Below are 25,189 nucleotides of genomic sequence, written 5' to 3' on the forward strand. Positions count from 1 at the left end.
TATGGCTGATGATTTCAGGATTATTTTGCTGTGCCACGCTGTAACCCTGCCACGGTATGCATGCCCACAATTTAGTGAGTGCTTTACTAATCTAATTCATTCATTTGTAGCACAGATTGCAATTGATCTTGAACATATGTCTGAAGATTAAATAGTTACATTAACAATCATCCATTTAGAAATACAGTGATTCCTACCAGACAATTTTATGTTAAAAGCATTACACAGTGAATAAACAAAAAGCTTACTAGACATAACACTAAGAAGACCAGGAAGAGCCCATAACAGCAAAATCAGTGATTAAATCTGAAGTCATTTGATACTCCTAATTAAAACTAACTAATCTTTGCAATGACCTAGTGCTGTGCTTTGTACTGTAAATTGACAATATTCCAGGAACTCTGAGCCAAAATAAATTATTCTATGCTCTTTTCTTACCTGTACAAAGATCAATAATACCTTGGGGCAAACACAGTCTATAGCCAATCTCTTAATGTAGTTTATATTGAAGAAAAATGTCTCATGGCAAAGAAAAGCACAAAGCAGCACAGCATTAATGGAGGTGTTTGTGATGCAGTGTATATACATTTTAAACACTCTGCAAGGTGTGTGCAGCAATCACTGCGTGTTTTGGTGCGTTTGATAAAGAAGATTACAAATAATGAGGGTTAACATTGAGGTGCCTGAACTCCTGTTCCCTTACTTGTTGCTGAAGTCTCTCATTAATTTACTGCTGTTCCCAAATACGGGTTCTCCATGTGTCTGGTACATTATATAAATAAAAATAGGACAGTGGTACAAATTAGAAATTTAGTTTAACTGCTGACATTTTCGTTGTTGTTGGAAAAAATTAAAAATGTTAAAGAAATTATAGAAAAATATACATTTAAAAAAATTAATATTAAATTGGATCCTTTCAGGGCACTTACTGGGTACGTGCTTAAGGATTTTATTGAACAGTCTAAATGCGTGAACTTAAAACTGTTCTTATTTCAGGTAAGTATCATGATACACTTCAGCCAAAGCTGGATTTCAGGGAGGTGGGATGCACACATGAGTGTAGTGTTATCAGAGAAGCTATTTACAGCATAGGGAGTACAAGTAAATATAACAGTGTGAAAGGTGTCTGACAACACACATACAGAAATAGTTATTCAGGGCTGTTTCAGTTTTCATAGTCCCCAGATTCATATTCTTCCTCATCCTCATCGTCAGAATGGCCATAGTAGTCCTCATAGTCAGTGTCATAGCTTGCACTTCTACTGCCAGCAGTTAAGGCAAAAGCAGAAGGTGAACCTGCACAGCAACACATCATGGAATCCTAATTAATTTAGTTGTTAATAGGAGTGAACCGGACCGTAATGTTTTATGTGCTAGCTGGTAGGACTGGCACAATGCAAAACAACAGCACAGCTCTTTCTTATATCTTTCCAAACTCTTATGGGTAAGGTACAGTTTAATCCTGACTTTTTGAAAAGCAAACTGAATAGATAAATAAATAGATAAACTGATAAATAAATAAATAGATAAACTGATAAACAGATAAACTGAACTGGTGGTTCAAGGACTGCCTCAGCTGCAACAGTTCTGGGTTCAGAGCTTCCACTAACATCTCAGGGCTTCTGTGGGATGAGCATAATGCAACTGTGTCTCAGAGCTATGACTGCAATCCTCAGCATTCTGTTTTCTTCTGGAAGGAGATATCATTGGAAGCAAAATATTATGCTATTAGCGCATCATTATTTTTCTCCTCCAGAACTCATAGGCACTTCTGCGTTATAAACCTTTTGCAGGCTGTTAAGCACTTCTCTATTCTTCACATCACAAAAATACCCAAGCCAAAATCAAAAAGAACAATATACCTTCAATGACTTTCAATCTCGCAGAGGCGTATGTTGCACCATACTTGTTTTTGGTATGGCAGATGTAGGTGCCTTCATCTGATTTTTTGAGGCCTTGAATCTGCAGCCAGCCAGTCACACCGTACTTCTGAGGTCCACCTCTGGCCTGTGAGAAGGGAAAGAAACAGTCAAAATTAAATGGAAGTCAGGTAGTTAGGAAGCAAGAGGATATTTCTAAAAATAATCGTGGCCAGATTTATACATCACTGCAAATTTTGCTTTGTTTATTGTGTCCTGCCATCATGCTCTGATTCTGTGTTTGATTCTGCTGCCATATGTTCTAACCTTCCATTCTCTCTGTGCCTCTCAGTTCATGCTTTCCTTGCTTTCATCTTTAAACTGCTGCCCTCTGCAGCGCTCTGATTCCTGGTCTGCTTCTGTGTCCCAGCAGTCCTCCCGTCTCTTGTCCTGTCACCACTTCTTGCTGCAGCTTCAAAGCACTGCCACTTACTCTCAAGCTCATCGATTTCTTTAGAATAAGAGTGGCATTTGAGCCTGGGCCAAGCTCAGCGTCCAATTTTAACAGACATAGCATGAGCTTTCGTAGTTAGTCAAAATCAGTTTCCACTGACTGACTCCTGCCAAAGCCTTTTAATGGGGGGCTTTGTTTTCCAAACAAGTAATACAAGAACAAATCAGTTAAATGGTAACAGAGATGCTCCCATGCTCACTGACGAGACAGGTTACCAGGTTAGCCTCCGAGTTGACCACTGCTTGGATGTGGCTCCTTGCACTGTTGTTTCTGAGCAACTGTTAAGTTCACTAATCCCACTCATTCATGCTATCTCTGAATACATTTCTAAATAACTCTAAATGACTTTTAATACTTTTCATTAGGTTTTTCCTATGCTTTTTCTATCTATAATTTTATTCAGGTTGTGCTCCACGGCTGCTAAATCTTCCTGCTTTTCAGTTGTGTATCCAGAAAACTAGGTTTGTCGTAGTCTGTTCAGATCCTTTGTCCACTGGAGAAGGCACGTTGGTACAGACTCCTTCCTTCCTGCAGTCTGCAGCGTGTCTGGCTTTGTTAGCTCTCCTCCCCCAGAACGTTATTTCCATTAAAAAGAATTAACGTTTTGATTTAATTTTAGCTCCAACCTTTGGGCTGTTTCTGCATTTGCTCAAAGCCCATACCAATGCCATTCCAATCTCCCTTCAGACTAAAACACAGTATCCTCCATATAAAATGAGCACATTTCTTTCTTTTCCTTTTGAACACCTCAGGGACTGGACCCAGATGGCACATCTCCAGAAACAGCATCTTGCAAAGGCGAACTTTAGATATCTGCCAGAATGATGCTTCTGCATGAGGAACAGAAAAATAGCTGCCCACAGCCATCTTTCTCAGTGTGCACCTTCTTTTACACAGCAGCCTATTCAGTTTCTCAAGAACTGTACCCACATAAGGAGAATCTTCCCTTCCCCTGAAGCAGGATGGATGGTACCCACCCCATTATTCATTCTGCTTGGACTGCCACAGCAATGATCCCTGCACTGGCCAAAATCAGAATCCATAACATAATCATAGGGCCCCTGTAGGAAATATGTTTATTGCAACAGCATTGCATCCTGTGGGAGAACTTCACCAACAAATCCTCTTACTCCTCACTGCAAACCATAAGATGTAAAAAATGCATTTTACCTGAACTGAGATGTGGGCGTCATCTCCTGGTAAAAACATTTTATTCCCCTTTTTTTTCCATTCAAGGTGTGGCATAGGGTAGGCTGACACCTCACAGCCAAAAATGACATCGTTGCCTGTGAAATTCTGGACATCTTGGGGTGGCATAGAAATCACAGGAGCTGCAAAGACCCAACAGTATTGCTTTAGGAGACCATGAGCGAAAGCCAACACAAAAGGATGTAACACCAGCCCTTGTTTTAGGTAACTTTTCCACCTCACATGTTTGGAAGACCAAAAGATTCCAAGCAGCTTTTAAAGCTCAGAAAACTTCACATCGCATTGAAGTGTGAACAGGTATTTTAAAGACTTGTTTTCAAGGATCTGCTTGTCCTTTCTCTGTGCGCATGGGCATGAAAGTTAAGATCAAAGTTCAGTTTGTGCCATTATGGACTGGACTCAAGGCCTGTCAGTCTGGCACAAGCCACTCATCCAGACCTTCAGAGGAAGGTACAAGAAATTTGGTTAGCTTAAAAGGTGAAATGCTGAGCTGACCTAAAGCTTATCAAAACTTGTTTAGTGGGTGCATCGCCTTGAAATTGCTTTGTTGTAAAGCCTCCTCTTCCATGTAACCCATGGAACTCAGTAACACCATTCATGGATTTCATGTTCATCCTCACTTGCTATCAATTTCAACTGATTTCCTTGTGTTAGGAGACATAAGTGTTAAAAGTAAAGGAAATCTAATTATTTTATAGGGTTTTGAGTGTAGTGAAATTATTAGATTTCCACTTACTTGCTTCCTATCATTATTTTACGCTCATCCTCCTCATCCATTTATTTACTGCTTCTTCAAACTATTCTTTTCCACTTTTTCCTGAGTAAAAAGCTATCAACAACCACGAGAGGGAGCCAGACCAGGGATTTGAAGACGTTAAATAAACCATCACCTGATGCATTCAGGAACTCTTCAAATATATATCCATCCACAAGCATGTATCAGCACACTCCCTTGTAACAGGACATGATGTTATTTAGTAGCGGAGAGGAAAATAACTTCTTTACTCTCACTGCAACTCTACTGTTCTGGAAATTTCTGGTCAGTGAAAAATGTTTTCTTTCTAAGGTATGTTTTCCTTCTCTTTTTATTTTCATAATAGTTTTTAAAGAAAGAATTTATTTTCTGGGCCGTTACACCTGTATTTAATTATTGGTTGTATTTTGTACAGATGCTTAGGAACTTCTCCTAAACAATCAATATGTTTTCACTCAAAGCATTTCAGCCTGTATGTAGGCACATATTTATGCTTCAGCAACTGAAAATAACAACATTTCACTCCACGTTTTGAAGCAGGGTTTCTAACGTGTCAGTTTTTAAGAACTGATACCTGTGCTGAAAATATCAAATGCACACAGCTTAAAGTTAATTGAAAAACAATTATACAGAAAAGTATCAACTTCCCAGTTATGAATTCCTCTTAAAACCCTCCCGATACTCTTTAAAAGTGAGGTTTTCAAACTCAGTAGGGTACCTGAGCCTGGACATGCTTGGTTTTTTGTGAGAACTGTACTTTCAGAGCCTGTATCTCCTTGTAAAAATGCCGTGTTCCAATCAACACCGACTGGCTATTTTGCACAGGAGTTTTTTGTCCATGAGCACAGGTCAGACATTGTAACACACAGTGAAATATTAAAACTCAGAGCATCTGCACTGCCCCTAATGGTGCAGCCGCCTGGTCAGGGATAGGGAGGACTGCAGCTTCGATCAGACAGAACTGCTTTTTCTGATTTGAACACACAACAAACACTTGTGACATCTACACAAACTTGAAGTGCCTCCAGAAATAAATACTACAGACCCTGTGTGTCTTACAACACCAGTTTGCTGTGTGAACACAGAGAGATGAAGTTACGACTTACCAGAAGTTTACAAACTTCCTGAGTGTTTCAGAGTTTACGTTCAGCCAAATTCTCCCATCTGCATCTGCATGGTGTTTGTTTGCTTGTTTTGCAAAAGTGTGTCTTTAAAAGCAAGTCTCTGCTGGTATGATAACCAGCTTTTAAAACAGGGAAGTTCTTCTTAATAATTACAGACGCTGTTGTGTTGCCTCTGTGTACAGAAGCGAATGCACAGCAGTTGTGCCTTGCCTCAGACAATTCCCATACAAACTATCCCCCTGTGTTACAGAATACATAAACCAGAAGCCCACAAGCCAGGAAAAGTCAAAATACTGCTTCACCTTTCATAATTGCCTTTAACCACACCAGACAATTGTGTAAGAACAGGTTTTTGTTCCTTAATTCGTATTCATTCTTGTTAACCTGGATGTGAGTTGATGAAAATGGCAGAAAAATTGGTGGATTAGAGGTTTTTTATGTTTGTGTCTTTTTTACTCTAAACGTTGAATTACTGTTTGTTTTTAACTTTATACGTTTAATTTAAGATTTTATGTTATCATGCAATACGGCTAATTACAGAGAGAAGCATTGCTGGTTCTGTTACCTCATTAAGTTATCAGCAGGAAGGCTTTGAATGGGGATAGATTAAGCGTGGAGAATCTGTATATAATCACTGTACTTAGTAACCTTGGTAAATTATTAGATAAACCGATCAAAACTAGCATTTAGAAAGAGAAAGGCTTCCTTTCAGGGTTACTTTAGGGAGCTAGGCCTTTTTCTTCCCCTTTTTCTGGTTAGAGATGAAAGATAAAAGGCTGTGCTCTTCTGATGAAAGGAGTTTATTGTTATTTATTTATTCATCGCTTGCTGTATACAATTAATCCTTTTGGCATCAATAGGAAACAGCAGATGCTTTGAAGGAAAAATAGCAAAACAAAGTACTTGGAGTTGACTGAAGGTTGTATTTATAGATTGGTACCAAAACCCCACAGTGTTCAGTGTTTATTTCTCATGCAAATTGGAGTCAGTGGAAAGCGAGCTCCATGGTGAGGAAGCTGCTGCTGTTGGAGCCAGGCTCCCTGTTGCCTTTTGTCATTGGCCACTGCCATGAAATAGCATAGATCATGGTGCACTTTCACATGCCCACTGCATGCTTCGGGTAGCTGCAGTGGCAAGGAGAGGGGGCTTACTGGTAGGCTGTTATGGAGGACCAAGACATGGTGCCCACATGGTAACACCTCTGTGGCCCAGGCTCCTTTCATGTCCTAAATACAGCCTACAAAAGCAGCCCAGGAACAGCTGCTCTGAGAAGTGAGAAGAGGGGCACTGCTGCTCTGTCTCCTTGCTGCCCCAGCACACACCACAGGCCCAAGTGCAGTTACCACTGGGCTTGGACACCAGCTGCATGCTTCTCTCTGCAGGAGCCAAGGTGATTTATTTTCTTAAATAAACTCTGCACAGCACTGAGATGGTTATGAGCATATGCCCAGGCATCTGTGCAGTTCAGTAAGCTGAGTCATCCTAATAAATGTCTCTATTTCTGGAGAGAGGGTCCAGCCTTTCTGGGGACCAAGGGAAGTGGTAAAATAGACACTGGCAGTAATGCCTTTGTGTGGAGAAGCTGATCTTGTTCATCATGCTTAATGAGCAGCATTACACACCTCAGAGGTAGCTCCAAGGCCAAATGAAGCTTTTTGGCTGGGTCTGTTTTATTAATTAGAACAAAACATTGCTTTAAGGTGTTCAGGCACACAGGCTTAGATCAGTAGCTATTTGAATGGCACTTCCAACTGAAACGTCCCTGAAAGGGTTATGCTGCCAGAACTAGTGCTATTTTAATGCCAGATAAGAAAACATAGCTAAGGGCAAGCAGGCTTCCAGTCATACTATGAGCTGCTGTGCACTGAGTTTCCTGAACGTCTCTACAGACAAGTCTTAATTCCCAGCTTAGTACCTTAATGGCAAATAAGTGATTCTCTAATGGATGCTTCTTCTGCGACTAGAGAAAACGAGAAGAAGTCTGGTTTTAGCTACTCATCACTTTTTACTTTTAAGCACTCAATATCCAGTGTCCATTCGATATAAGAGTGCAGCATATGGTCCAAATTGGAAGCAATAGATTGCCAGCAAGGAATGGGTAACGTGCACCTGAGTTACTTTCATATGCAGACCTTTGCCAGAGATACAATTTTGGATTCCGAAGTATGACCTATTTGTGACTCAGAAGCCTCTTTTACTGATATTTGAGAAAATATTTCCTTCTATAGAATGAAAACATTTTAATTCTATATTCACCTGTTTTAGGTGAAAGGTGCCTGGAGTAATAATGTAAAGAATGAGAGCAGCACATGAGCAGGAGACAGTATTCCCTCTTACAGCCTGACAAGTCCTTCCACTAACAGTCACCACGGAGGGGCATTTATTCAGTGTAAGTATCTTTAATAAAATTGTTTGATTTTATCCTAATATATGGATTTCTATTTCATAGGTACCTCGATTTTGTGATTCATTAATTAGATTGCTTTGGATGTTTTTGTAAAAAGCATACATAGATCTATTAATTAAGTCCTATCTTCTTTTTCCTCTGCTTCACCATCGTCTATATATACATACAGATACATGCACATGAATGAAGTCTGCTTTCTCATCACTGTTTCAATATCACGTCAGCCTTCATATAATAATTTGCCCAGTCCTCCCAGACTATTTTATCTGTTCATCTACTCCCCATTACACATACAATTTTTGTAGAAAAATATCTCATACTCTGCTTTTTTAGTACAGATCTGGACCATAGATTTGTGCCTTACTAGTTGCCATGTGATATAAGATCATCTAAGCAAATACAGAGGCTTATTACACACAAGATTAAGTTACTGAAGCTAAGCTTCACTTAAGCTACTGAACCACAGTTAACACAAAGTAGTATTGCAACAGAATAATGATAAGTAGAACAAAAATGCAGCACTAGTTCATTGAAGCTAAGACTGGCATCTAGTAACACGTTGCAGAATCAGAATGGCATCTTTTTTTAGTTTGAAAATAACTGTTACCTGATTCACATGGTCCTTTATGTTTCATGCTGATATTTCTTTTAGTTGCATAAGCCTTGTTGAATTGACAGATGTTCTCATAGGTTTTCCCATCAGATCCGCAGATGCTTTCTTGAGACTTGCACACACACTGGGGTTCAGGGACTTCCCCAAACCTGGCTTCATCGGCATCCAACCTGCACTCGAGGTTATCCCCACACTGCCCATAAAAATGATTGCCCTGGTCCAAGTCACAGATCTGACCTTCCACATTCCCACATTCAGAACAGCAGCCACAGTGGTCCACTACAGTCCCAGCCAGACAGTCTTTTGGCTCAGAGCAAAGTGCCAAATCACATTTTCCACAGCTATCTCCTTCCTTTAAGAGCCTCCACCAGCCTCGGTGGTACAAGGCAGGGAAACTCTGAGAAACCTGCACCAGTACTACCAGCACTGCTGTAACCACCGGGGGCTTCATCTTGAGAATGTAACGAACAAGCAGAAAAGGTCCTTGGAGTAAAGCCAGGGGAAAAAAAAAAGAGCTTGTGAGAGAAAAACGTCACAATCCTTTTTTGTTTTAGAATATAAATTCTCCTGCAAGCACAGGCTTTAAGAAGAAATTAGCATCAGATTCCTAATCTGGAATTGATAATAAAAATGCATACAAACCCACCAGCTTTTCCCTAATGCAGTTTGGAATGCGAGTATTGCTTGCATGGAAACCAAACTGCCCCTTCTGACAGCTCTCTGAAAAGCTGTTTGCTCATTGTCTCCTTGAGCCAAATTTGCAAAGCATTGCTCTACTGAAACAACATTATGTTGCAGCTGTGTAGAAAAGGGAACAGGATAAGTTAGTGCAAAATGAAGAAATTAACCAGTAAGAATATTTTATTTTAAAAGAGGTTAAAAAATATATATAGAAGTGGACAGAAAGTAGCATCTATGTTACCAGCACCCTGGAGCTCAGCTGGTACTCTAGAGACTAGAACAAGGTTTAGCACCAAATTTCACCTTTTAATGATCTTATCTAGAGGTTTATGGATTAGAAATTTACTTACAGGCTCTTTACAAGCAAGTAACAAGCCAGGACATCTGAAACTGACTTTGAAGTCTTGGATTTGAGAGTATGGGTGCTTAGACCCAGTAAAGAACCCATTGTTCTCTGTCCATTTATCTTTTTTTCAGTATTTATGGGTGTCTGTGGTTTGCAATCCAAAATAATGCAGTCCACATGTTTGGATCTTGAAACAAAGTCCGAGTGATGCAGGACATGTGCCAACGTAAGCAAGCTGCTGCATCTTCAGTCGTACCAGAAAAAGGCTTTGCTGAAGTTAGATACGTCACTTGTTTTTTCAGAGCACTTTTCTGCCTCTGTTTCTTAAGATGTGTTTACACTACTGATTCATGAAGGATGATGAAAGAAGTTATGGTGATTTCTTCTCCTTTTCATTTGTGCCTAAATTTCTGCCAGTGTAGGGAGATGGATGTGCAGTTGTTTCTAACCAAGTGTTGTGCTTTTCTGCATAGACCTGGTGATTTAGGCATGCTCCTTAGCATCCTGCCTCATATCAGAAAGTCCCCCTTCCTCACGGTCCCAAGAAACTTCAGTTACCACTGTTCAAACTATATGCAGCTCAGTGGGATGCATCTTACTATCTGTTGGAAGTAGAGGTGAAGCATGCTGGACTTAGAGAATCTGCAAACATGGCTCACTACCACTGCCTGCAAACGTCTTTGTGTGTTTGTTAGTTCAAGACAACATTTTCAAGACATATGCATAAGATGTTAAGAAAGAGTAAATGAGAGAGAAATCACACTTGTACCTACTTGTCCGAAATGTTATATACAGGTAGCTTTTTCTTCTCCTTTTATGTCCATGGTGCTGTGACTTAAGCCCCATGAGTGAAGCATTTTGTTGTATAAGGCTTACACCTTTTAGCTGCATCCATAAAGGCAACTCCTGTAGGGAAGTGTGTTTACTTTCCATCCAAAACATATCCATGGCTTTTCCCAGGTTCAGCTTCATACCTTCTACATCACTCGTGCCTCAAATGGTTTAAGATCACTTCCTTCTCCCAGACTGCATATAATGCAATTTCCCAGTATTATATGGGAAATATTCGAGCCAGCCTGGAGTGACCTGCAGGGCCCTTGTCAATGCTGAGTGATGCCTGGCCTAATTCATTTTCTGCACTGTATGCTGATTCTGAACACAGAATAAGACTACAAAGGAGTATGGTATGTGTGTAATTGATGCTTTTAACATTGAGAAGCAGCAAAAAAAAAATAACCAGTGAGCTTAATGGGAAATTGATTTCTTGTCCCACTTTCTTACTCTGTTTAATGTGTTTTATTTCACACTTCCTTGTCAAATTCTTATTGGACATCTAGATTTGCATTATAGAGTCTACTCATCACTGCCTATTTTATTGTTTCTGCGTCTGTAGGGAAGGAGTAACTAAAGGATAAGGATTTGCCAAGACTCAAAGTAAAAAATGTTTGTGGAGATGAAACAATACATACAAAGTGAAGCCTTGTTTTTCGCAATGATCCTGCTTCACCGAAGCTCTAGAGTCACAACAGACTACTTTTATCTTTGCATCCACCAGGTGCAAGGACTTTTTTCTTGCATTTTACATATATTATTTTGGGTTATAGTGCACTAAGATAGAAAGTTGCTCATTCAGGCATAACACACAATAGGAATTTGCCAAAACGGGGAAAAGCAGCTAAAAGTCAGCCAACAGTCACAGTGATGAAGCTGATGATGGACAAATGAGGAGAAAGTAAGCGGGCTATGACCACCAGAGGCCACTACCACACATACCCAGAGGAACATTAGCTTATATTAATGAGTTCTTGGAAAAGAATGAATATACATGCCAATGTATCACATATATATATCTGAACTTTTTAAATGTAAAACTAGTGCACTTGATTTGTCAAGTCATCCCATATGTATAATTAGGAATAAAGGAATGCTGCTAACACCACATTGGAGAGTTTTCTCCCCAGATTTCAGATGACACATGAAATGTGATGTGAGGGCTGTAGAACATCAGTGTACCAAGAAGTACTTTCTGTGCCCCAGCATTTAAGAAACCCATCATAAATATCCTTGAAAATATTTTGTGCATTATGCAGTAATGTAATCTGAGTTCTTGGTGGATCCACCTACAAAATAAGAACTGGGCATACCTGAGGCCTTACTTGAGCAGCTGCCACTTAGTAATGATCTGCAGCTGAAAGTTATTTTGGCCACTGATTCCTGAATTCACCTGGGAGAAGCTGTGAAGGGAGGGGGTGAAATAGTGTGGTACAACATAATACATGAGGTACACACTGACACCTACTAAAATGTCTTCCATAAGCAATGCCAGCTGTGATGAATTGAAAACAGTGCTGTAACTCCCTACTACCTAGGATGGATATGTGACAGAGTCTGAACAAATGGGAGAAAGGGAGAAGCAAGGAAAAAGAGGTGGATGCGCAGCTGGGTTTGAGTGGCACATCCGAGGCACTGTCACATCTAGTTCAGTAAGAAGATACCTATTATTTCAATTTGTCTTTCAGCCCTGAAACTTGCTTTGGTGGAAAAAAGCATTGAGAATTAAGTCCTGAATTATCGTAATTCTGAATTTCTCCCTGGCTCCAAAACAAAACACAATCAGCAGTAGATCAACATTGCTGGTGAAACAGCAAGACCAGCACTGCAGTCTAGTCTCCATTTTGCTGTAAGTGAATTGTTAAGGAAATTGTATTCCTATTCATTTCCTGCTTTCTTCTTGGGGCCAGTGTTATGCTAAGCTGCTGAGTTGTATTGCTTTATTCTACTTTGCATAGTAATAGGTGAGGTACATGGCTGATGCAATTTGAAATCCTGTTGCTAGTGATTCCTGAAGTACTGCTTTTTCAAGCAAAATGTGGTTCAGATCTTCATCTTGTATTTATTTGTATCAGCAGGAATTTTTCGTAACTAAGGGTTTCTGAAGTTGGTTCCTACCAGACTGTCAGATCTGTTTTCTACACAGACACACACAGGAACCGTGCAAGGAATAATGGCAAAATACCAAGTAATGAAATTCCCTTCTATTCCCTCAATCCTGCAGTGGTACCTCTTGTTAAACAGTTGAAGTTGAGTTTGAAAACTTCAGTGCTCCATCTCTTGGAATGTATTAAGAACCCATGTTTGATGTTTCTTAGCTGACTCAACATGTTTCTAACTGGGAAACCTTATACGTTATTGCACACGCACATAAAAGAAGCATTGAAGAAGATGACTGTCATGCTGGGTAGCAGCAGATAAGAGATAGCTATGCCACTGAGTATGCGTATTATCCCATATATACTATACACCAATCTCATAGCATAATTTTTCTCCTATAGTTTTCAACATTGAGCTTCAGTTACGGCGTTCAGCTCTTTTGAAAACAGAATTTGTTTTCATAGAAATGAGTGGCAAGTGGTGGAAAGTAATGATGACAGATTAGCCAAAAATAGTTGGATGCTATTTGTGGGTTCCCAGCAGAAATGCTGACTTGCAGCAATACAGGCAATCCTGGGATCTCCAAGCATGTTCTTTGGTGCTGATCCTATTTGCTGACACGTTGCTTTCATGAATCTCATCATTAGTGCTGTAAGCACATGAAGAATAAGTTAATTCTACTGTAACATGATTATTAAATCCATTAATCAAAGGCAGGATATCCGTAATTAACTTATTCTCCAGCATCAAGTAAATGATTCTACTGTGAGCTTTAAGAAAGCAATTGTTCACAAATAAGCAAACATACAGTGGGGCTATTAGACTATAAGGCTTGTGTAATTGTATAATTAAATTATAAATTTTGCATATTTTAATAACGTAACATATATTTTAATTATGATCTTTGCAAGGTTAAAATGGGAGATCATTATTTTTGCTAATTTTCAGTTCTTACATCCCACTTAGTAAAAAAATGAAAAATAAAATTCATGTTTGATTCCTGCCTGAAAGCTGACTGTGTTCATCTCAGGCGTAGGCAGGGCTTTTGTTGACTCATTAGATCTGTCTCGACCAGTGGCTGCCTACAGATTTTTGCTGTGTCACACTTCAGCATCACCACTGCTGGTACTGTAGGCATTCAAGTTTCAACTTGCAGTAACAGAAGAAGTGCCTGCTGGCACTGTTCAAGCACCAAAAGCGTGGGTTGGATTAATGCAGGTTTACTGACTCTTTTTCAAACAAATAAGTCTGAAAATTCCTTTACTCAAGACAGTCTTTCCTTCCAAGGGGGCAAATACTTCAAGGGTTCTTTTCAAGTCCGTTTCACTTCTCTGCTATGGTTTAAGAAAACCAAACTTCCGAAAGCTTTGTAGTTTTACTCAGAAATACTTGAGATTCCTGTCCTGTAAGAGGAAGGTGATAATAGACACATTTAGAGAATCAGCACTTAGAAATAAAGTGTTTTTCTGATGTCATTCTTTTGAAAGCTGAGTTGTAGTGAGGAAACTTCCACAGAAAATATCACAAGGGCACTTTCTTGTATATCTTGCCCACAGTTCCAACTTTGTCTTAACTTTTATCCAAATACATCAGTCACAAATACAATACAGAACTGCCATTCTTCTTTTGAGGGAGGAAGCACAAAGGTTTGCTTCTGTCTTTTCCACCTTTTTTGAGGAGAGCTAAAGGAAAGCCTCTCCACGTTTTGCACAGATCTCAGTACATTCAGGTGGCAAGCTTTATTGCAGCTGATGCTGCAGTTGGGTGCAGAGTTGAACTTGTGTGTCAAAAGCAGTTGCTGTCTACATAGGTGGTGAGACAACAGGGCTATCAGGTATAGTGGAGCTTCAAAGACACCAGAGCATAGGGGAAGCCCTACTAACTCTTCACAAAAGAGCAAACAAAAACTGAAAAGCCCAAGAAAGGCTTAGCCTACCAGCTACAAGCCTTGGGGCAGAAAGAAGACAATGGAAGTAGGTAAGGTCCTGGTAAGCACAGCCTGTCCCAGCATTGAGGGTGCAAACTTGCTTTCCCATGTCAGCTGGGTGACAGCGCTCTTCCCACTCCACTTTGGGTGTAACTCACTTTCAGCAGTGTGCTTGAAGACTGGCCTGATCCTTACCCCTGACCTACCACAAAATTGCTCCAAACGCTTAGAGAGGGGCTGGAAGAAGAAAAAAAACAACAAAACAGTATGGTGGTGTCTTAAGGAAATACTTTGAGGTACTTTCATCTAACAAAGACTTGAGAAGTATTATTAGCTCAGAGGGGCAGATATGCTTAAGCATACTTGTCCCCTACAAGAGAGGCAGCGAGTGGATACAAGAGCTGGTTGGAGCCCAAAGATGGCACTGCTGATGATACGAGTTGCCTGTACCTGGAGTTCCTAAAAAGAGCAAACCAGTCTTTGTTGTGAAAGACTCCTTTAGAGAAGGAACTCTAAAACTTACAGAAATGAATACAGAGTAATTTTTCCTTGGCAGCCTTAATGTTAATGGGTATGACAGTTTGCCTTGTCCAGTTTATATAAGAGCAGCTGATACAAGATGACTTCATAGCTGGATATTTATGAGAAGTTTCATTTCAAATAATATAGTTTTTGCCTCTGGCAGTGCTGTGGTTTAGCCCTGTTATTACTGAGAACTAAATCTTCAGGATATTCTAACTATACCTGCAGGGCCTGTTTGATCTACCCAGCAAAGTTAATATTCTCCAAAGCAATGGAAACTTTATAATGGAAAGTCTCATTAGCAAAAACTCCTATCCCTAAAAGCAGGCAGAGGGAGGAAACTTTGGAGGTTTTCTTTCACCTTCAGAAGGGATGTGCATGCTGTGTGTGCGGAGAGAGGCTTTGATCTGGGGCAGAATAGGTACAAGGAGTTACACAGCAGCAGGAGGCAAGAAGCTATAAGAAGCTGAGATGGCAGGAGGAAACTTTGGTGTGGGTAGGCACAGCAGCAAAGCCTGAGACAAACTCTGAGGGGCAGCACTTACCACTGGAAGAAAGTCTGGGAGCGCAGGTGTTTCCTCTTGCTGTTCTGATCCCTGCTGTGCTCAGGCCTTTGTGCACTGCCTACTGACAAACAGGTGTGTGTAGCTGGATGACAGGGATGCTCTTCTCTCTTCTTCCGAGATCACTCCTCACCAATTTTTCTCATGGACTACTGTGTAGTAAGTTCCTAGAAAGCAAGATCCCTATGGTACTCATTACATGCAGATAGCAGTGCAGGGAGCCTCAAAGTCCTGACGTTCAGAGCCAGGGCCAAACCAAAGGCGTCCCTTCCCCAGAATCTGAACAGTAGCCAGATAAAGCCTACCTGCTTTGTAAACGCAAGAGGGGAAGCGCATATCATGGCTGCAAGTTGTATCAGAGGAGGTTTAGGTTGGACATAAGGAAGAACTATTTCTCTCAGAGAATGGTAGGCACTGGAATGGCTGCCCAGGGAGGTGGTGGAATTGCCGTCCCTGGCAGTGTTCAAGAGGCGTCTGGATGACGTGCTGCGTGATGTGGTTTAGTGCTTGTGGTGGTAGTGGTGATGAGGAGACGGTTGGACTGGATGATCTTATAGGTCATTTCCAACCTTGTGATTCTATGATTCTATATGCAAAGAACTTGGTCTCAGCCTTTCCAGCAAGGCCTTTCTTTCCTGCTGCTTCTTACTTGTCAGGAGCTCCTTGGGAAATACTGCTCCCTGCTGCATCTGCCTGGGCCACCCAGGCTGCAGGGACACTCACCTGCAGGTTCTGTACCAGCACAGACCCACACCCTTCACTCAGTGTTTCAGTAATGCTTACAGTCTGGGGCTGGGATGGAGCAGGGCTAGGAGTGGGGACTTGCCAAGCCTTGGAAACCCTGCACTAGTCCCAGCTACTTTCCTCTCTTGTTTCTGAGGGTCACAATAAGCTGGGTAGCTTATCTGTGATAGCTTTGCACATCTGTTCCTAATGAAAGACATGAAATCTAGAACAGTGAGGGGAATATGAGAAAAATATATGCATGAATTAAGAATTATGTGCAAAAGCCTGAGCCTAATTTAAATCAATAGCCAGACTCCCAATAACTTAAATGGGCTTAGGATTTCAACCAGCCTTTTTTCTTTTTTGCTTAGCTGGCTTCCTGTTTGAGTTGGCAGGGCAAATGGTCTTTGTCCCTATCCAGCAGGGTGTACTTCAGTTTGTGCTTTTGTAGTTGAGGCTGATGAAACACTCTTAGAAGTTTCAGTTTGTTCTAACCAGCGTGGCTAGAGATAGTGAGCACAAACATCTTGCATGCACTGAAGTCAGAATGGTTTTGCTACAATGGATGTCTGAAATCACAAGAAGGGATTTCCTATTAGCTGGAAAACTCTGCTTATAGGAAATGCCACTTTAATGGCATCTACCGATACTGCAGGTGTGTATTGCTCATTATGAAAGCAGAGTGAAAAAGAAAGGTTTGTAGAGCATGATGGTATAAGAGTGTCTGACTCCTGTACCACAGCGTTATGAGGAAACAGTGTACTGGCACAGTACAAAAAAAACTGCTCCTTTTTTCAGGCTTTAAAGGTAGGTTGTGTGGGGGAAAGCCAACTGAAAACAGGAGGACGTCTCTGGGAAAATCTGAGCTGGTTGTCTAAAAGCAAAACTCACTGCCACCTTTGGAGGGAAAAAAAATATTTCTAAGATACATTTTAGGTTGGCAAAAGTCTAAAACTCAATAAATTAAGGGTTGAACAAGCCTTGCAATACTGAACTGGTGGGAGAACTTAGTCCTACAGCAACGACCAGAGATTGCTGCGGTCTCATCCTACTTTCAGAGCTTTAATTCCACGTGCTGTGAAGTTTGGGGATTTGTTTTTTGGGTCTTTCAATACAATAAAGTATAAATTTTTAGTAGCATAGTATTTTATTCTATGCTCTGTAAAACAAATTAACTAAAAAAAGCATGGAAACAAATACAGGCCATTTCCTTCCAAATACCTCCTTCTATAATATGGAGGGCCTGTACAGTGTGACTGAATATAAAAGCCCACAACATGCTGGGCAAAAAAACCAAAGAGACAGCTGCTAGATTCACAGACCTCCAGGGCAGCATGCTGTCAGGTTCTGCCTCTGGACATCTCAGCAGATGCAACTGCCTGGTGCACCCAGCTGCAATGCTGATGGGACTCAGCAACCTCTCTGCGCTGAAGTTCTCTGCTGAATCAGAACTGTGCCAGTACACTCACAACTTTGCTTACAGTCTGGAATCTTCATGTAGTACGCTGTCATTGCACAAAGGCCTTTCTTTTTGGTGGTGAGAAAAAGTCATTTGTACCTGTAATGCTATGATAATAGCAGGGTGGTAAAGCCTTCAGCTACAGCAAATGAGAATGAGCCCAAACGTAGCAGCCATGGACTTAGAAATGAAGGAAAAGAGCTGCTTCCCTTTGAAAGACCTCAGGAAAGCAGGGATCTCCAGCAAAAGATGCCTTCACTGCCAACCCTTAAATGAGATCTGGGGAGGGATGGATCCTGGCTCCACCCCTTCCAGTTACTCAGGTGCATTGCTGGCAGAGCTCCCCTGGGATGGCCCTGCCTTCCCACCAGGTGCTCCATCACTGCTTCAGGTTGTGACTTACCATTTCCACTACAATAGCTAAAATTTAATTTGCTTTCCTTCTCTGAGTTTACAGTTCATAAGTCTTCTGTTAATACTGCTTATCAGGGGGGGATGATCACCCATATGTTAGCTTTGTATGAATACTTTCAAAATAAGGATTTATTGTTTGCAGTCAAAAGCATCTGCATTAACCCAACCAAGAAAATTAGACATAACAGATTTCTTATTCCAACCAAAGCAGCTTGCAGTTCAAAACTGAATTATCTTGGAGTGCTCCTCTAGCATGACAACTAAAAAAGTTTGATACAAAAGGAACTTTCAGAAGAACTGTACTGTTTAGGACACAGAACTCAAAAGTAAGAAAGGAAACATTGCAGTATTAATTACAGACTTAATACTCACTTCAAATTTACAAGAAGCTTGTTGTCTAATCCTAGATATAACACTAGATCATAATTTGAAACAATGAATACAGAAGTTATTTCAGTGAGCATTTGTAGTGAAACTGTGCTAATTACCAGCATTATACAGCTTTTCCAAGAAAAGATGGTTTTCTGGCTAGCTGCGCGCTGTGACACTAAATGCCAGAAGCAAATAAGAAATAAGATTTCTGCTACTCATTCAGTGAATAGGTTTGAGGTGGAATTAACCTTTTAAAAATGCAAGCAGCAGATGGTAGTGTTTGTCTATAGAAATACCTTTCAGATATCATAATGAAAGCCACGTGTTCTGAAACAATAGGATTCCTCAGCTGAACACATCCTCCTCCTCAAAATGCAAGAATCATCTCAATCTCAAGCTGGTGACTGCTGCAGCACAGGACCTGCTTGTGCTGGGGTGAAGAGGACACGAGAGGAGATGGGAAAAACAAAGGTGGGGGATGTGGAAGGAAGCAGGATGATGCTGGATGCAAAGATGATTTGTATCTATCACTCAGTTACTCTCTAACATGCACGTTGGCTCTAGCCAAGGTCTGCAAACAGGCTGTAATAATCTGTTCTAGCCCTCCTCTGTAGTGCAGTGGTTTCATATTTTAAACTAGGCACATAATCCCAAAAATACTTGATGCTGCTGTGGCTAGACTGCCTTTGGTCCGCACTAGCTAGGACAACTCTACATAGCATACTCTAAGGCATCATTTTTCTCTGGGTTGCACCAAATACAAGCATTTGCATCACCTGAAAGCAGCATGTTTTCCTGTGGGTCTTTTTCAACCTAAAAGATTCTATAAATACATTCACAACCATTTCTCTGCAAAGGCTTGAAGAGCATGTTTTTAAAAAAATAGAATTCCAAAATGTATAGCTTCAGAAAATACTCATAAGGAAAGGTTGCAACGAACCAGGCCATCACTGCAAAATCATCTCAGAAAAAGCAGGTAAACCTTTTCTTTCACACGTTTCCATTTGGCCAAGAGCACAAACTGGCATCGTGATGGAACAGGGAACGTTAGGGGTGGATCTTGGTTCCAGATCCGTGGTGCCAGTGCTGTCAGGCAGGTGTAGTCAGTGGGAGATGAAACAGCTCCCAGCTCAGCTCATTACCTTAGAGACCAGAGATCTTTCAGAGAACAGGCAGCTGCTCAGAACTCCTCTTGTTCCCTATGAAGCATACAACAAGGCTGACCCCTCAAGCAAACCAGAGCCTGTGTCCAGAGCTTACCTGTGGCTTTGCTCTCACCAGCAGGGTACACGTTACATAGCAGTCCTTTGTGCAAAAGGAAGATTTCCATTTGATGTCTGTCAGGGTAGCAGGGCTTACCTTAGCATACCAGAAACACAGAAATTGCTCTGTATTATACACCTATCAGAATATGAAAGTCTCCCATCTTGAACTTAGTGGTGCTTCTAGCTTATATTAGACAACATCTGAAAGGGACAGGAAAGACAGGATCTTGCAGTGCACCATCCTGACCACTTTGAAGAACAAAATGGGCTCATGCTGGTCATCTGTCTCTGCCAAGAACCAGATGTGGGACCACAGCAACACCAGCAATAACACGGGACTACTCCAGGGTATTGGGGAAGTTGAGTTGACTTGCTTCACTATAAAATGTGCAATTGCAAAATAGAAACTTTGGTCCCTCCAATATGCCCAATGTACCTGCAGTAGGAGCACAGGCAGCTTACTTACTTTGTCTTGTACTTCTGCTATCTATTCCTTGCTGAGAGTAGCTTTGACTGCTGACAGTCCTCAGGACCACCCTGCGGACAGGCCACAGACTTAGGACCTCATGTTACAGCAGCCAAACACGTGGTGTATTATTTATAAAGTCCATTACTAGAAGTAAAAGTAGAGCAAACAAAGCAGGAACCCATATTTCTATATACTGAGGTTTTTTTCAAGTTAGGTGTTTCCTTTGTCTACTCCAGAAGCTCCTTAGTAACACTTTCATATGGTACTGAAAAAAAATATCCTTCTCTTACCACTTTCTTTCCCTCCCTCCATACGGTTACAAAATCAGCAGATAGAGCTGACGCTTTCCAAGACAACGTGCCTTTCACTTGGCCCAGTCTGTGAATGACACTTTGCTGCACAGATGTGTAACTCAGAACCAGCCCTGAGCAATCTCAAAGCCACGGAAGAATAAAAAAGTAAAATAAAAAAGCAGCATCTATTGACAGCAAGCATTGAGAGTGGCAGCTCAGGCAACTCATACGTCTTCTGCCATAATGTACAAAGAAATTCCTTTTGTTAACATTAATATTTGGCAGCTGTTACGGAGTGCACAAGGGCATTTTAGTTAGGTTTTAAAGAAAGAAATTGACAAAGAAGGCAATGATTTTTTTCTTTTTTCTTTTTTTTTTTTTTAATAGAGGATCTCTCTGCGGGTTTGTGTTCATATCACCAATATTCACTTTATTACATTTTATGGAATGGAGTTTAAATGCCAGTATATACAAGCCAACATTTCATTATTAGAGTTTGTGTTTATTCACTTGCCACTCTAAGGCTGTTCCCCTTTGTCTTTTTGTGCTGCTCTTTGTAAAATCTATGATTTATGAATATGTGGCTTAGATCCTCCACAATATAGCGTGGTGAGGTGGTTCAATAACAAGTTATTAAAGTTAAAAAAAATAATCTATCGTTTCACGTGCTTTGCCCACTTTCTATAGCAAGTCCCAGTAAGACTCATGCAGGCATGAGATTAGAATATGAACTGCATGCTGAGACCTCATTCAGCCCAAACTCCTGCTGACTGGCAGCCACTACAGTCAATTACTTTTTTGCCTATGAAACTGCAAGACTATACCCTCAAAGCAATGCAAGTTGCATAAACTAAAAAGGAGGGAAAAAAGCATGCTACACACGTTGATTTTAAACTTTGGAAATGAAGACCCTTCCAATAGTCTGAAGATACATAGTACCAAGTGCCATTTGGTTCCCAAATATTTAGCATTTGAAGGATGTGCCTCATATTTATTTCTATTGCTAGCTGCAGTGTAAGTAAAGCCAACTGGCAGTTTCCAGGGCCTGCTTAGGATATGAATTTCTGCAGAAACTTTTCAGACTTAAACAGAAAGGAAAAAGCTGATTTGGATCATTGTGCCTTTTAGCCCCACTCATGGATTTTTCACCCAACAGAACTGCTGACTCACCACAGCTGCAGAGCCATATATAAGGAGGGACAGCAAACTGGCCACTTCTGCACGACTGGCAGGAAACAAGGGCTGCTTATAAGAGTGAAAACTGAAGGCACTCTCCAGAATGAAAATCAATCTATTTGTGAGGAAGACATGGAAGGGAGTGAAGTCTGCTCAACTGTAGCACAACAGCCAGCAGCACAACAGGGAAAGCATGAGATGCTTTATAAAAGGCTTTTGTTGCCTGTAGACCCTGTACCCAAATTTCTGGGGAAAAAAAAGCAAAAAACAAACAACAACAACAAAACACCTTTACAAATGAAGAGCCCATCCATCTGTCTCATGAATCTGTCTTCAGCAAATGAGGATTACCTCACCAAGTCTGCCAGGTATTAAAAACAGCAAGGCATAGCACTTTGCTGCTGCCAGCATCACTGAAATCACTGCTCTGGTGCTGCATCACCCCTGGGACAGGGAAGTGCCATGCACGGGAGCCACTCCTCTGCGCACAGCACACTGCTGCCTTTGGGTTCACTTACTTGAACAGAGGAGCTGTTGAGATGGCAGTCACAGTCCCTCTGTTACTGTTATCTCTGGCAAACACAGAAGAACAGCTATAATCATACATCCTCATAAAGATCTAAACTAGAAGGTTCCAGTCCACTTCAGGTTATCAGGATAATTTTGCTACCTCTGGTAATCTGTGGACTGCCACATGCAGTCCTACATATCCATCCCCAGCCAAAGAGGCTGAATGTTGGAATGAAGAGCCCATACCAGCCAAAAGCCCAGCAAAGCCACTCAGCAGGACAAGCAAGTGTCCAGAGTCACTGTTGCTAATGCTGAAGCATGAAGGCTTTGTATCTCACATACCCCACCCACTCTTTTGCTCCAGACCTCAGGAAACACAGAACATTTTGTCTGTGCTTCACTGAGGATTCACAGAGATTAGATAGCTAGATGACCATTGGCAGGATTCCTTTCCCACTAAGAGAACACAAAAACCCATTCCTGCTAAAAATATAAATAATAAGCCCAATAAAACACATTGACCAGCATAAAAAACAATGGAAAAAGCAATTTGGAGTAGTGGTCTACATTACTGGGGTTCTGAATTGTGAAATAACCGATAATCCTGTACATTTTGTTTCTCAAGAAGCATTTGATTTTCTCATGAGTTTTCATAGTCAGGTCACTGCAGTTAATATTATCACTGGAAATCTCAATGCCTGTAAAACCAATTTGCTGCTTATAGCTGGTGATGGAGCTGCTGAGGATTCCAGTGATGTTGATTTCTTCCTTTTCTTTAGTAAGTTCATTTGCAGGCCCCTAAGAAACAAGAGTATACAAACCAGTTATACCACAGTTGTAAGGTTTGGCTTCTTCTACAGAGGAAAAGTATCAATAAATAAGGAGACCATAGGGATAAAGATGTAAACACACAGCTTCATATGTGTTCATCAAAAACCCCAATATTCAAAGCTAATTTCAGAGTCCCACAGATGTACGTTGTTCCACTGCTTTATTTCTAGACAGTTTTAGTTCTTTAAAGAAATCTAATTCTTGACATGACTGAGCAACCCAACGTCCATCTTCTTCAAGGCCTTATGGGCCAGACATGGCAATCTGTCTCTCTTCACTTCTACACAATAAATAGCTGGAGAAATCACCAGGGACGTGGGGTAGCTCTTTCATTTCTGTCAGGATTTGTATCCTTGCTGACCACTGGGCTATTGTCATATGTGAATATTTCATGTCTGCCACTAAAGCAGATTGCTTTGAGCAATTCACTCTAGGCCTAGGTATCTTCATAATCACTGCTGTTGCATTTGTTGCAAACAAAAAAATTGCATTTAGTGACAATTAGGAGAAGCAGCTGTGAGCTGTACCCATAGCAGGAAGAACAGTCGCATGCAGTTAATAAAAGACTAATTATTGTTCATCTGAGATAACGATTTTTGTTCTGGTAGATCAGACTTTACCTCTCGAGGTGTTTTAGCTGTATGTTTTTGTGATGAGCTGTAGTGAGCCACTGCATATTCCACAAGGGCACCAAAGATGAAGGTGAAGCAGATGCCGAGGTAAACATCAATGGCCTTAATAAAACAGTTGGTTTTTGAAAGCGAACTTCGTGAGCCGATCATCAGAGTTGTCATGGAAAGCACAGTTGTTACTCCTTGAAAAGCAGAAAAGACCTTCTCACACAGACACTTAGGAAAAGGCTTGGCCTATCCTCTATTCGTGTACCCAGTAGTGGGAGCAGCGTCACTCTGCTGCTATACAAAAACAACACATCTTCTCTTACCAGATCCATCAACTGAACTGCAGTTAGCAGCACTAGCTACTAGCTTCACAGACATTCTTCCTGCTTTTGACAGCTTGGCTCTGACAGGTACTTCGCTTTTACTTTCCATTTTTTCAATTAATAATAATGAAAAAAAAATACAAAAACTTCCCTCCACCAAGGCTCATTAGGAAGAACGTGTGCTCTGTCCTTCACTGTAAACCCACCAGGAGCCAGTAAAGGCAGAATGTGAACATATCATTGAAGCAGAGACTCAAGAAAATTACCATCTATCCAGCCATCAGAGACACTCCTTGCCTGCTGAAATCTCCCTTTCTCAGGCACTCACCAATGCAGGTCCTTGCAGGCACTGAATCCAGCGTGATCCAAAAAGAAACCCAGGACAACATAACAAGCAGAGTAGATGGCACGTAGGTCTCCAAGATGAAATAAAGAACATTTCTTCTCAGCTCAAACTGCAGTATCAGTCTTGGGTAACTGCCTGTTCACAAAAGGGAGAAAGTGATCGTGAGGAGATTTCCAAGGACCCTCAGCCTGAAATGGGGACTCTCCAGCACCATTCAGTGGAGCCTCACTGCGATCACGGGAGATGCCTTACTTACAGAAGCTTGACTCCTTGCCTCAGAAATGTTTCTTATCTAACATATCCTAGACAAAAGCACATGTACACACAGTGCATGGTTTGCAGTGGGGCTCCTAAACTTAATCCACACTGGGAATATTTTAAACCAGTGTTATAATTCAAAGTAGAGAAAGGCCAGTACTCTTTTCTATTCTCTTTTTCAGCACAGCATATTTTTTCCCAAGAACTACTTTGAAGGGCCACTGACAAATTCATTCTTATCTGATGGCCGAGAAATTAAACAAAAGATGTTCTTTTGATTTCAGCATGCTTTGGTTCATGTCCCAAAGCATCCCATCATCTTATCATCACAGGGATTTACGTCCCCTTTATTCATTAGTAATTTGTGATCTTTGGTAACTGTGTCTTTTTGCACTCCAAAAAATTTCAGTCTATTTTTTTAAAAATCAGCTTGTCTTTATACTGACGTAAGGATTTAGGAGCTGGACCGTAAGTATTTTCAGGAGATATTTCTGCTGTTTAAACAATAGCTCCCTTTGAAGCGTGGAAACAAAAAACACGTTGTTCTTTGGCTGTGTGCACTACAGTAAACAGAAGAAAACCCCATCGTTTATAAAACCTGGCCATTTTCAGGAAGACTTGCCCCCTTCCCTAACATCTGAGTGAACAAGAGAGTATTTATGTAATTGTCAGTTAGG

General features: G+C 40.9%; 2 protein-coding genes across 8 annotated transcripts in view; both read right to left on the reverse strand.

The window, feature by feature from the left end:
- Positions 1-871: 871 nt before the first annotated feature.
- Positions 872-15,631, reverse strand: LOC125700468 (kazal-type serine protease inhibitor domain-containing protein 1-like). 3 transcript variants are annotated; one of them, XM_048961103.1, is made up of 5 exons: positions 15,433-15,631; positions 8,475-8,963; positions 3,544-3,704; positions 1,863-2,007; positions 872-1,296 (listed from the first exon to the last, which is right to left on the reverse strand). In XM_048961103.1, the coding sequence occupies exons 2-5, from the start codon at positions 8,929-8,931 to the stop codon at positions 1,166-1,168; spliced, it is 894 nt and encodes a 297-aa protein (XP_048817060.1). In that variant the 5' UTR covers positions 8,932-8,963; positions 15,433-15,631; the 3' UTR covers positions 872-1,165. The 3 variants fall into 3 exon arrangements, with proteins under 3 accessions (XP_048817060.1, XP_048817058.1, XP_048817059.1); XM_048961101.1 differs by having other exon boundaries at positions 8,475-13,087; XM_048961102.1 differs by lacking the exon at positions 15,433-15,631 and adding an exon at positions 9,512-14,097.
- A 2,289-nt stretch (positions 15,632-17,920) lies between these two features.
- The window catches only part of LOC125700467 (gamma-aminobutyric acid type A receptor subunit pi), a 33,569-nt gene continuing 26,300 nt past the window's right edge, over positions 17,921-25,189 (reverse strand). For all 5 annotated transcript variants that reach the window (XM_048961098.1, XM_048961097.1, XM_048961099.1 and 2 more), the window contains 3 exons: positions 24,237-24,389; positions 23,586-23,779; positions 17,921-22,932 (listed from right to left, as the gene is read on the reverse strand). In XM_048961098.1, coding sequence (XP_048817055.1) covers positions 22,618-22,932; positions 23,586-23,779; positions 24,237-24,389 — 662 coding nt within the window. In that variant the 3' untranslated portion in view covers positions 17,921-22,617. The remainder of the gene's footprint in view (positions 22,933-23,585; positions 23,780-24,236; positions 24,390-25,189) is intronic.

Source organism: Lagopus muta, chromosome 14 (genome assembly GCF_023343835.1).
Source record: "Lagopus muta isolate bLagMut1 chromosome 14, bLagMut1 primary, whole genome shotgun sequence".
Classification (NCBI taxonomy): domain Eukaryota; kingdom Metazoa; phylum Chordata; class Aves; order Galliformes; family Phasianidae; genus Lagopus; species Lagopus muta.

Excerpts from the sequence above, each read along its gene's own strand:
- LOC125700468 (XM_048961103.1), bottom strand. The coding sequence starts at position 8,931 with ATGAAGCCCCCGGTGGTTACAGCAGTGCTGGTAGTACTGGTGCAGGTT. Across the intron at positions 3,705-8,474 it reads TAAAGGACCATGTGAATCAG|CTCCTGTGATTTCTATGCCA; the intron begins GTAACAGTTATT and ends GGGTCTTTGCAG. Across the intron at positions 2,008-3,543 it reads ACGCCCACATCTCAGTTCAG|GCCAGAGGTGGACCTCAGAA; the intron begins GTAAAATGCATT and ends CCCTTCTCACAG.